At 37.3% G+C, this 12,677-nt stretch overlaps 1 protein-coding gene across 6 annotated transcripts in view; it reads left to right on the plus strand.

Annotated features, from left to right (window-relative positions):
* Positions 1–12,677, plus strand: part of SPAG16 (sperm associated antigen 16) — a 1,454,415-nt gene that overhangs the window by 392,179 nt on the left and 1,049,559 nt on the right. For all 6 annotated transcript variants that reach the window (XM_078328429.1, XM_078328427.1, XM_078328430.1 and 3 more), the window contains one exon: positions 6,738–6,847. In XM_078328429.1, the coding sequence (XP_078184555.1) occupies positions 6,738–6,847 (110 nt within the window). The remainder of the gene's footprint in view (positions 1–6,737; positions 6,848–12,677) is intronic.

Consider the following 12,677-nt stretch of genomic DNA (forward strand, 5'->3'; position numbering starts at 1 on the left):
TACAGAGAACACCACAAAGATATTCCGCAAGAAGAGCAACCCCAAGGCATATAATCGTCAGATTCAACAAGGTTGAAATGAAGGAGAAGATACTAAGGGCAGCCAGAGAGAAAGGTCGGGTCACCCACAAAGGGAAGCCCATCAGACTCACAGCAGATCTCTAGGCAGAAACACTACAAGCCAGAAGAGAGTGGGGACCAATATTCAACATTCTTGAAGAAAAGAACCTTCAACCCAGAATTTCATATCCAGCCAAACTGAGCTTCAGAAGTGAAGGAAAAATAAAATCCTTTGTGAACAAGCAAGTACTCAAAGATTTTGTCACCACCAGGCCTGCTTTACAAGAGCTCCTAAAAGAGGCATTACACATAGAAAGGAACAACCAGTACCAGCCATTCCAAAATCACACTAAATGCTAAAGAGCTTCAACATAATGAAGAATCTACAACAACTAACGGGAAAAACAGCCACTTAGCATCAAAATGGCCATATCAAATTCACATATAACAATATTAACCCTCTATGTAAATGGACTAAATGCACCGATCAAAAGACACAGACTGGCAAATTGGATAAAAATCCAAAACACATCAGTGTGCTGTATCCAGGACACCAATCTCACATGCAAGGATACACAAAGGCTCAAAATAAAGAAATAGAGGAAGATTTACCAAGCAAATGGAGAGCAATAAAAAGCAGGAGTTGCAATTCTCATCTCTGATAAAATAGACTTTAAAGCAACAAAGATCAAAAGAGATAAAGAAGGCCATTACATAATGGTAAAAGGATCGATACAACAAGAAGAGCTAAAAATCCTAAACATATATGGACCCAATACAGGAGCACCCAGATACATAAGGCAAGTTCTTAATGACTTACAAAGAGACTTAGACTCCCACACAATAATAGTGGGAGACTTTAACACTCCACTGTCAATATTAGACAGATCAACCAGACAGAAAATCAACAAGGATATCCAGGGCTTGAACTCAGACCTGGGGCAAGCAAACCTGATAGACATTTACAGAACTCTCCACCCCAAATCCACAGAATATACATTCTTCTCAGCACCACATCACACCTACTCTAAAATTGACCACATAATTGGAAGTAAAGCACTCCTCACCAAATGCAAAACAACTGAAATCATAACAAACAGTCTCTCAGACGATAGTGCAATCAAGATAGAACTCAGAATTCAGAAACCTACCCAGAACTGCACAACCTCATGGAAACTAAACAACTGGCTCTTGAATGTTGACTGGGTAAACAATGAAATGAAGGCAGAAATAAAGAAGTTCTTCAAAACCAATGAAAACAAAGACACAACATGCCAGAATCTTTGGGACACATTTAAAGCAGTCTCTAGAGGAAATTATATAGCAATAAGTGCCCATATGAGGAGAATGGAGAGATCCAAAACAGACACCCTATAATCAAAACTGAAAGAGCTAGAGGAGCAAGATCAAAAAAACTCAAAACCCAGCAGAAGACAAGAAATAACTAAGATCAGAGCTGAACTGAAGGAGATTGAGACACGAAAAACCCTTCAAAAAATCAATAAATCCAAGAGCTGGTTTTTTGAAAAGATCAACAAAATAGACAGACCAGTAGCCAGATTGATTAAAAAGAAAAGAGAGAACAACCAAATAGATGCAATAAAAAATGATAAAGGGGAAATCACCACAGACTCCACAGAAATTCAAACCATCATCAGAGAATATTACAAACAACTCTATGCACATAAAGTAGTAAACCTGGAAGAAATGGATAAATTCCTGGAATCCTGCGTCCTCCCAAGCCTAAACCAGGAGGAAGCTGAAACTATGAATAGACCAATAACAAGGTCAGAAGTTGAGGCAGCAATTAAGAGCCTATGACACAAAAAAAGCCCAGGTTCAGGTGGGTTCACAGCCGAATTCTACAAGACACACAAAGAGGAGCTGGTACCATTCCTTCTAAAGCTATTCCAAATAATCCAAAAAGAGGGAATCCTTCCCAAATCATTTTATGAGACCAACATCATCCTGATCCCAAAACCCGGCAGAGACCCAACAAGAAAGAAAACTTCTGGCCAATAGCTATGAAGAACATAGATGCAAAAATCTTCAATAAAATATGGGCAAGCTGATTGCAACAGCACATCAGAAAACTTATTCATCATGATTAAGTAAGATTCATCCCGGGGATGCAAGGCTGTTTCAACATACGCAAGTCTATAAACGTAATTCACCACATCAACAGAACCAAAAACATAAACCACATGATTATCTCAATTGATGCAGAGAAGGCATTTGACAAAATTCAACAGCCCTTTATGCTAAAAACCCTCAATAAACTCGGTATTGATGGAACGTATCTCAAAGTAATAAAAGCTGTTCATGACAAACCAACAGCCAATATCATACTGAATGGGCAAAAACTGGAAGCATTCCCTTTGAAATCTGGCACTAGACAATGATGCCCTCTCTCACCACTCCTATTCAATATAGTACTGGAAATTCTAGCCAGAGCAATCAGGCAAGAAAAAGAAATAAAGGGTATTCAAATAGGAAAGGTGGAAGCCAATTTGTCTTTATTTGCAGATGACATGATAGTATACCTAGCAGACCCCATCACCTCAGCCCAAAAACTCCTGAAACTGATAAGCAACATCAGCAAAGTCTCAGGATATAAAGTCAATGTGCAAAAATCACAAGCAATAACACACTTAAAGAAAGCCAAATCAAGAACGAACTGCCATTCACAATTGCTACAAAAAGAATAAAATACCTTGGAATACAACTCACAAGGAACGTAAGGGACCTATTCAAGGAGAACCACAAACCACTTCTCAATGAAATCAGAGAGGACACAAACAGATGGAGAAACATTCCATGTTCATGGTTAGGAAGAATTAATATTGTGAAAATGGCTATACTGCCCAAAGTAATTTAGAGAATCAATGCTATCCCCATCAAGCTACCATTGACTTTCTTCACAGAACTGGAAAAAACCACCATGAACTTCATATGGAACCAAAAGATAGCCCGCATAGCCAAATCAATTCTAAGCAAAAAGAACACAGCGGGGGGCATCACACTACCGGATTTCAAACTATACTACAAGGCTACAGTAATCAAAACAGCATGGTACTGGTACCAAAACAGAGATATAGACCAATGGAACAAAACAGAGGCACCGGAGGCAACACAACATATCTACAACCATACAATCTTTGATAAACCTGACAAAAACAAGCAATGGGGAAAGGATTCCCTATTTAACAAATGGTGTTGGGAAAACTGGCTAGCCATGTGCAGAAAGCAGAAACTGGACCCCTTCCTGACACCTTACACTAAAATTAACTCCAGATGGATTAAAGACTTAAACATAAGACCTGGCACCATAAAAACCCTAGAAGGAAATCTAGGCAAAACTATCCAGGACATAGGAGTAGGCAAGGACTTCACGAACAAAACACCAAAGGCATTGGCAACAAAAGCCAAAATAGACAAATGGGACCTAATCAAACTCCACAGCTTCTGCACGGCAAAAGAAACAGTCACTAGAGTGAATTGGCAACCAACAGAATGGAAAAAAATTTTTGCAGTTTACCCATCTGACAAAGGGCTGATATCCAGAATTTACAAAGAACTCAAACAGATTTACAGGAAAAAAACAAACAAGCCCATTCAAAAGTGGGAAGAGGATATGAACGGACACTTTATGAAAGAAGACATATATGAGGCCAAAAATCATATGAAAAAATGCTCATCGTCACTGGTCATCAGAGAGATGCAAATCGAAACCACATTGAGATACCATCTCACGCCAGTTAGAATGGCGATCATTAAAAAATCTGGAGACAACAGATGATGGAGAGGATGTGGAGAAAAAGGAACACTTTTACACTGTTGGTGGGAGTGTAAATTAGTCCAACCATTGTGGAAGACAGTGTGGTGATTCCTCAAGGCCTTAGAAATAGAAATTCCATTTGACTCAGCAATCCCATTACTGGGTATATACCCAAAGGACTATAAATCGTTCTACTATAAGGACACATGTACACGAATGTTCATTGCAGCACTGTTTACAATAGCAAAGACCTGGTGTCTACCCAAATGCCCATTGATAATAGACTGGATTGGGAAAATGTGGCACATATACACAATGGAATATTATGCAGCAATCAGAAATGATGAGTTCGTGTCATTTGTAGGGACATGGATGAATCTGGAGAACATCATTCTCAGCAAACTGACACAAGAACAGAAAATGAAACACTGCATATTCTCACTCATAGGCGGGTGATGAAAAATGAGAACACATGGACACAGAGAGGGGAGTACTAAACACTGGGGTCTATTGGGGGGAAAAGGGGAGGGCCAGTGGGAGGGGGTGGTGGGGAGGGATATCCTGAGAGGAAATGCCAAATGTGGGTGAAGGGGAGAAAGCAAACAAAACACACTGCTATGTGTGTACCTATGCATCTGTATTGCATGCTCTGCACATGTACCCCCAAACTTAAATGCAATAAAAAAAAAAAGAAAGTTAGGGAGTGGCACAATGTAAGTGCTTAATAAATAATTGTTAAAGTATGGTATTTATGTCTTTCTGATATTTATCCAAGAGCCTGCACATGTTAACATTGATTGAATGTGTACACACATGAAAGGACAATTGAATGGGGAAAATTTAGCACTGGGAGGTACAATAAATAGAATTTCTATAAATAAAGATCTGTTTGTTTGTTATTTGTTTTATCTCAAGAAGTTATACATGCCTTAAGATGTTGACTTTACCTAAGTAAAATTGGAAAACTGCACAGTACCAGTTGGTACCATAGACTTTGTCATTAATAAACATTAGATGACAGCCATGAAATGCTATGATAAAGACCAATGCTTTGCTGGGATATTAGTCAACATTGAGAAGTGCTGTATGAAATTTGAGAATTACATGCACTTAATCCTGAGCATGATATAGACTTAAATGTCTGAGCCTTTCATTTGTTCTGTAAATTTTTGTGTAAGTAAAATGATAGTTACTTGTTAGAGGGGGAAATTATATTTATTCTTGCTACATTGAGAAATAATTGAAAAACAGTATTATTCTGCCAGTACCCTGTACATTCTGCAATGTTTATTCTCAAGTTTTTGTTTTAGATGTTGAATGTTTTTAAAAAATGTATTAAAATTTATATTTTTTATTTTGTTTGTAGAGCAACAGTGCATACACATAAACCAAGCCCATTTGGATTTCCCATTTTTGTTATTCTTACCATATTTGTTTGTTTTCTTGGTTTTTAATTTTATTTCTTTTATAAAAGTGGCCTTTAGCAATGTTTTGCATGCTACATGAGATCTGCTTATATTCCTGGAATTATCTGTTGGAGTCTGGAGTTTCTCTCCCTATTGATTTCCCTTTACTTTCCTCTGATATTACTATATGCAACCCCTTCTCATATACAATGGGAACAAAAGGTAGTATGACCGTCACAAGATTATTGACATAATTGCATAAATTGTACATATAAGTTGTTCGTAATAGTGGACATTATGTACTAAAATATCAATTAGGCATGAATGTTAACCACTGTTTTTAATTATTATCAGGGTGACACCCCTGGTACTTGAAGGGAAAAATATAATAAAAGAGAATCAGAAGTAAATATTTTCCCTTAATCTCAGCAAGCTATAACAGTTGCCTTTTCTCTAGACCTCAGCGTCCTAGATGCTGTGGGACTCTAGCTCATAGCACCTTCAGATAGGACAGGCAGTTTGAATACTCAGGTCTCTCAAGTACTTTAATGTAACATGGGGCTATGGAACTTATTTTTTTAACGTTGTTGTGGGAGTTACTTTCAGGATTTTCTCCTTTGTCTAGAACTGGTATTGAATAGAAAAAAATTGGTCAGAAAAGAAAATGAATGCCAGCCATTTTCTCCCCTCTTTTTATAATCAGGATTCCTTAAGAGAGCCTTGACATTGAAATCATCCAGACATTTTTTGTTCATCATCTTTCCTCTATTACAAATCTAGTGTCATGATTTGTAACATTAAGTTGTTTCTTTTATTTGTGTTAGTAATTATATCCTTCTTAGTTTTTTGAAATCAACTTGCTGTTTAGAAATACAAGTGGAAATATGTGTACTTATATATGTATATGTATTATATGTAGAAAAATGTGAAAGAGAAGGAGACTTTTTCTGTCACTTTCCCACTCTTAGATGATTCCTTTAAGACTGCTCTCTATGTACACAAGAAGTAGGAGACCAGTGTTACAACCATTTTAAATATTTCCCTGTGTTTTTTTTCATCCTTAACATATGGAGGCATAGATAATAATATTTTATTAATACAACATTCTCTTTTTTATAATAAAAGTTTCGTATTTATGATCTAGTTTGACTTGGGAAATGTTGTCATTTCTTATCATTTTCTCCTTTGCCATCTTTAACTCTGTTTGTAAGTACACAAAACCTCATGATAATAGGAATTTGAATATATCATAATTGTGCTCTGTAACTGGCTCATTATGCATTTAATTAACCTTGTAGTAATGCCACTCTGCATTTTTGGGAACTGAATTTTGAGAACCCACCTAAAGCATTTGGTATGGTTTGGGAATCATTAATTTAATGAATTTTTAAAGATACATGCATCATTAAGATCTTGGTTTTCATATTTTTGGTTGTAATCATTTTATACAGATAAACAGTGCAAATATTAAGAATGAATTATATTATCTTGTAGTTGATTATAGTTGTGAAAAAAAAAACACACCAGAAGGTCCTACTCAGAAAAGTCTTCATGAAGCCAGGGAACAAAACAAATGTAAAACAAAGATGAAAGGCAATACAAAGGTATGTTATTTATTTTTATTTGCATTAAGTCATATTTAATTCTCAGATTTTTAGATCCATACACTCATATGGTATCATCATTATTTTACCTGAAAGGGAATTTAGAGGTTGTATAGTCCAGACTGCTTGGTTTGTATGTGGGCAGTGGAGGTACCCAAATGTTTCTCGTAAATTGTTAATTCAGGGACACATGTTTATTAGTAGCAGAGACAGCTCCATGGATCACTCTACCATCTATCCCAATGTAATCACAATCATGTCTGCTCACCTCCTAACTTTTCTGCTTGAAATTGCCTCTAAAAGAAATCACTCCCAGGTCCTATCTTGTTATTTCTTTCTTCAAAATGTAACGTCAGACTTTAGTCTTCTTTAAAGGTAGAATGAACTAGCATTATGCTTTACTTAACAATCTTTTTGTATCTTTAGTACCTTCACTTTGTAATCAGACTGGTAGTTTAAATCTTCACAGTGACTAAAGAAAATGGTATTAAAAGTGGTTGGCCAAAGAGATCAGAAATGAAGAAAATTACATAAAACCTGTGGAGAGTTTAGTTTATTGTTATGAAAATTACATAAAAGTCTAGCTCAGGTAATGAATTTTCTTGAAAGGCAGTTGTTACCTTAGAGTTCTAAAATATCTGGCACTTATTTTAAAATAAAAATACTTAAAATTATAATTGCTTCTTAGTAACAATAATTCTAGAAGAATAGATTTGTATGAATTCAAATAATAGCACTTACTCAGGTAATGCCAGTAATATTTTTTCTTTCTAAGATATGCATTGGATTCTGGTATTTTATAAAATAATTGAATAAAATAAAAACCAATCACTTTTTGGTTATAACAAGCTTTTCATTATAATCTTGTTTTGTGCTTTACCAGATTAGTGTTTTCTTGTTTTCTATCATCATAATTAATTTATAGATTATGGTATGTGAGATAAACTCACATCAGATTGAAGGATTTTTGGAACGATGGTGGTGATTGTCATCAGAAACCTTTTCATTCTCTAATGGTGTAAGTATTCTCTTTCAGGTAGTAAGTAGTAAGTCATGCTTAAAGTGATTTGTTGATTCATTCACTCAGTGCTTATGGCTTGTAAGAGTTTAGATTAATAATGCAAGGTTGACTTTTTATGTGACCAAAAACCTACTAAAATTTAGGAAAAGTATATTTCATATTTATGCATAGTATATTATTTTATCGTGTTGCATTCAGATATTTAATGTAATATCTGCAACATATATTTTAATATGACATAGGTCATATTAAAGGGCCGAAGTATAAAATAAGGTGAATCCCTCTCACCCTCACTGAGTAATCATTTTTACTAATATTTCTCTTAATTGTCTTGTTATTATAACAAATGACTGAGTTCTGTTTCTGTTTATTTAATCATTCAGTTTACATGGTACCTATTGACTCTCTGCTGTAACAAAGAGGCATTAAGAACACTTTACTGATTTGATTTGAGTTATATTATTATGCATGTTGTCATAATTGATAGCATTTACATTTGTTCTGTAGTCTTAATTCTATTTTCTGTGCTTTGTCTGTAAATTAATACTAAAATTTAATCCCATAAACAACTTTTAAATGGATTATGTTTAAGTAAATGTGATTGATTGCAGACATTGCAAATCTAACTAGAACTATAGAAGAGGAAGGAGAATACCCGAAGTGCACAGGTCTGTATTTAAAAGAGAAATCTTCTCTACTTCCTGGGCTTATACTCAGCTGCCCCTGTTATGTATTTTCCTATTTTTCTTATGGATTGCTCTTTCTATTTTCCTAGAGAATTCCCTTGAGTAATTTTCAGAAAGGGCCAATGGAAATAAATAATCTAAGTTCATACATTTGAAATATTCTTGTTCTGCCTTAAACTGAGTTGATATTTTGCTGGACATAGAGTTCTAGTTTTAAAATAATTTTTCACTAGAATTTTAAAGGCTTGTTTTAATGTCCTAGAGGATAGTAATAATTGCTGTTGGTCTGATTCTTGTTTTTTTTTGTTGGGAAGTAAAAAATTTCATATGCGATGCAATTTACTAGTAAACTAGCATTTTGAACAACTAGAACATTGAGGTGTAATCATAATAACAACTTTATTTATCTGACCTACTGGCCCTTAAAGCTGCTCAGTGAAGGTAATTCAACCCTTACACTAGGGTGATAATTCATTTAAGGCTTCATGAAATTATTAGTTAAGTGTGTGTTTACTCTGGTTGCAAAACACAGTCTCAAATGAGTAATTAAATATGTCCAGCTTTATGTAACACAAAAGCTCCACATTTGACATGAAGTTCACTTTTTACCTTACTCTCAGCTGAAACCTTCTGTGGGCTAGACAGTTGCAGTTTGGAAGGGGTTGTGATGGTGGTGTTGTGAGGCTGTTTGTATTTTTTTTCCTCATACTTTTTCCCTAGTTTGCTAACTGGCAAGTTTGAGGGTGCAAGGAGAGAGAAGTTAAAAAGGAATGGAAGAGTTGTTACTTGACTTGAGATACTTTATAATGGCTTAGAATTCTTCGAACTTGGCAAAATCAGAAAGCTATTAATTACCCTGATGAGCACTGTATTAGTCAGGGATAGAAGGATATATGGATATTAGTTCTCTGGAGGGAGAGAACTAATACATACACACACACACACACACACGTGTGTATATGTTCTCTAGAGAGATAGAACTAAGATATATCTTGTAGGATATATATATATGTATATATGGGGAATTTATTAAGTATTAACTCACGAGATCACAAGGTCCCATAATAGGTCATCTGCAAACTGAGGAGGAAGAAGAGCCAGTCCAAGTCTTAAAACTGAAGAATGTAGAGTCTGATTTTCAAGAGCAGGAGGCATCCAGCATGAGAGAAAGATGTAGACTGGGAGGTTAGGCCAATCCGATATTACTATATGCACCCCCTTCTCATATACAATCAGGAGCTGATTAGATGGTGCCTGCCCAGATTAGGGTGGGTCTGTCTTTCCAGCCTATTTACTCAAATGTTAATCTGCTTTGGCAGCACCCTCACAGCCACACCCAGGATCAATACTTTGCATCCTTCAATCCAATCATAAGTATTAACCATCGTAAGTCCACCCTTTGTCAACTTCAACCCATATACATCTCCTGAGATTATACATAATCTTCAAATAAAGACAATAATAAGGTCATACTTATGCCTAATATAATACAAATATCCTTCATACAGCCAGAAGTACATCAGTCCCCAAATCAAATACTATTATATAAAGTTAACAATACTTAAATGCTGATGTGATGTCAATAAATCTCATGTCATGTGATAAGGTAAAAAGAAAATAAAATGAAGATTTTGTTTTAGTACAAGTGTATACATGGACAACCATGGTTTTAACAAAAGAAGAAGGAAATAACTCATGATAATTATGATCCTCTTTCTGCAGCTGGTCATGTGATCATAGCTGGTATTGATGACTACCTTCTTCTACTACTTATTCTGTATTCCCTTTGCCTTCAGCAAGTACCTCAGCAGGTTGTGGATTTTTTTCTTGTGGTTACCCAAACCTTCATTCCTGAAGTGTCTGGGCCATATGCAGTCCTGCCCAGATTGGGCTGTTGTATTTCCCAATGACCATAATCACAGGGCATGATAATACTAAGAAGCACCCTAACAGATCTCCTGTATTCTGTGCATACTCTTCGTTACCTCCACTGTGGAGCAGTAGACTGATTTCATCTTGATAATCCAGGTCATTCACCCCAGCCAACACTGTAACTCCCTTCTTAGCCTGTTGACTTAAAGGTAGGAGGAGCCCAAAGTGTCCAGGTGGCAATCTTAACTTCTAGTTTAATGGAATCATTGTTGTGTCTCCTGGTGGCATCATTCTTCCCTCTGGAACTAAATCTCTAGGCAAGCAGAATGTAATGTTGTGAGAATAGGAAGCAAAAATTTTGCTAGTGGATCACTAGGGGTGATGGGAATTGGTGCCACGTCCACCCCTTGATTCCTGGATCTATGAATCCTGACTATGGGAGAAACAGTACCATATGTTGGATGCTGATTCAGAGCACATATCACTTTCTGTATAACTTTGCTTCAGCCCAGCAAAATATTATCATTTAGTTGGCATTGTAATTGTGACTTCTAAAGGCCATTCCATGGTTTTATCACTCCAGCTGCTTCAGGATGATGGGGAACATGGTAAGACCAGTCTATTTCATGAGCATTAGTCCTCCTGCTGCACTTCTTTAGTTCTAAATTGAGTGCCTTGGTCAGAGGCAGTGCTGTGTGGAATACCATGATGGTGGATAAGACATTCCGTGAGTCCACAGATGATAGTCTTGGCAAAAGCATTGTGTTTAGGATAGGCAAGCCCATATCCCAGAGTAAGTGTCTATTACAGTGAGGACAAACCTCTGCCCTTTCCATGATGGAAGAGGTGCAATATAATCAATCTGGCACCAGCTAGCTGGCTAATCACCCCAAGGAATGATGCCATATTGAAGGCTAAGTGTTGGTCTCTGCTGCTGGGAAATTGGGAACTCAGCAGTAGGAGAGTAAAAGTCTATGTTCCTAGGCCCATGTGTAAACTTCACTCCTGCCACCATGGCCACTTTTTTCATAGGCCCTATGGGTGATGATGGGTGGCTGGGGAAATAGGCTGAGTGGTGTCCACAAAAACATGTCATCCTATCCACTGGATTATTAAAATCCTTCTCAGCTGAGGTCATCTGTTGGAGAGCACTCACACGGGATACAAATATCTTCACAGTTTTTGACCACTCTGAGAGGTTCATACATATACCTCTTCCCCAAGTTTCTTTGTCACCAATTTTCCAATCATGCTTCTTCCAAGTCCCTGACCTTTCAGCCAAACCATTGGCTACAGCCATAAATCAGTATATAATCACACATCTTGCCATTTCTCTTTCCATGCAAAGTGTAAAACCAGGTGCACTGCTCAAAGTTCTGCCCAGTGGGAAGATTTCCCTTCATCACTGTCTTTCAAGGATGTCCTAGAAAGGGACAGTAGTGCTACAGCTGTCAACTCTGGATGGTGCCTGCATATTGTGCAGAACCATCTGTGAACTAGGTTCTAATCTTCTTTTCCTCTGTCAACCTGATCATAGAGAACTCCCCATGAGGCCATCCATGCAGGCTGGGAGGCAGAAGACAGGGTGGCAGGAGTAGAGACCATGGACGTTTGAGCCACTTTCTCATGTAACTTACTTCTGCCTTTGGGACATGCTTGAGCACAATCACGCATATACCACTTTCATATGATGATGGAATGATGCTTTGCATGACTCCCACTTCATGGCTAGATGGGTCAGAAAGCACTCAGTTCATAATAGGAAGTTCAGGTCACATGGTGATTTGATGACCCATAGTCAAGCATTCAGTTTCCACCAAAGCCCAGTAACAGGCCAAGAGCTGTCTCTCAAAAGGAGAGTAGTTATCTGCAGAAGATGGCAGGGCCTCGCTCCACGATCCTAGAGGCCCCTGTTGTGATTCACCTATGGGGGCACCATTGGATCTGCTGGGTTATATGGCCCAAGTGGTAGAGCAGCTTACACAGCAGGCTGGACCTGTTGAGAAGAGTCTTCTCCCGTTCTGGACCCCACTCAAAACTGGCAGCCTTTTGGGTCACTCAATAAATGGGCCAGAGTAACATACCCAAATAAGGAATGTAGTGCCTGCAAAATCCAAGGAGGCCCACTAGGCATTGTGCCTCTTTCTTGGTGTAGGAGGGGCCAAACTCAGCAGCTTATTCTTCTCCTTAGAAGGAATATCTCAGCAGTCCCTACACCACTGGACCCCTAGAAATTTTACTGGGGTAGAAA

This window comes from Callithrix jacchus, chromosome 6 (assembly GCF_049354715.1).
Source record: "Callithrix jacchus isolate 240 chromosome 6, calJac240_pri, whole genome shotgun sequence".
Lineage (NCBI taxonomy): Eukaryota > Metazoa > Chordata > Mammalia > Primates > Cebidae > Callithrix > Callithrix jacchus.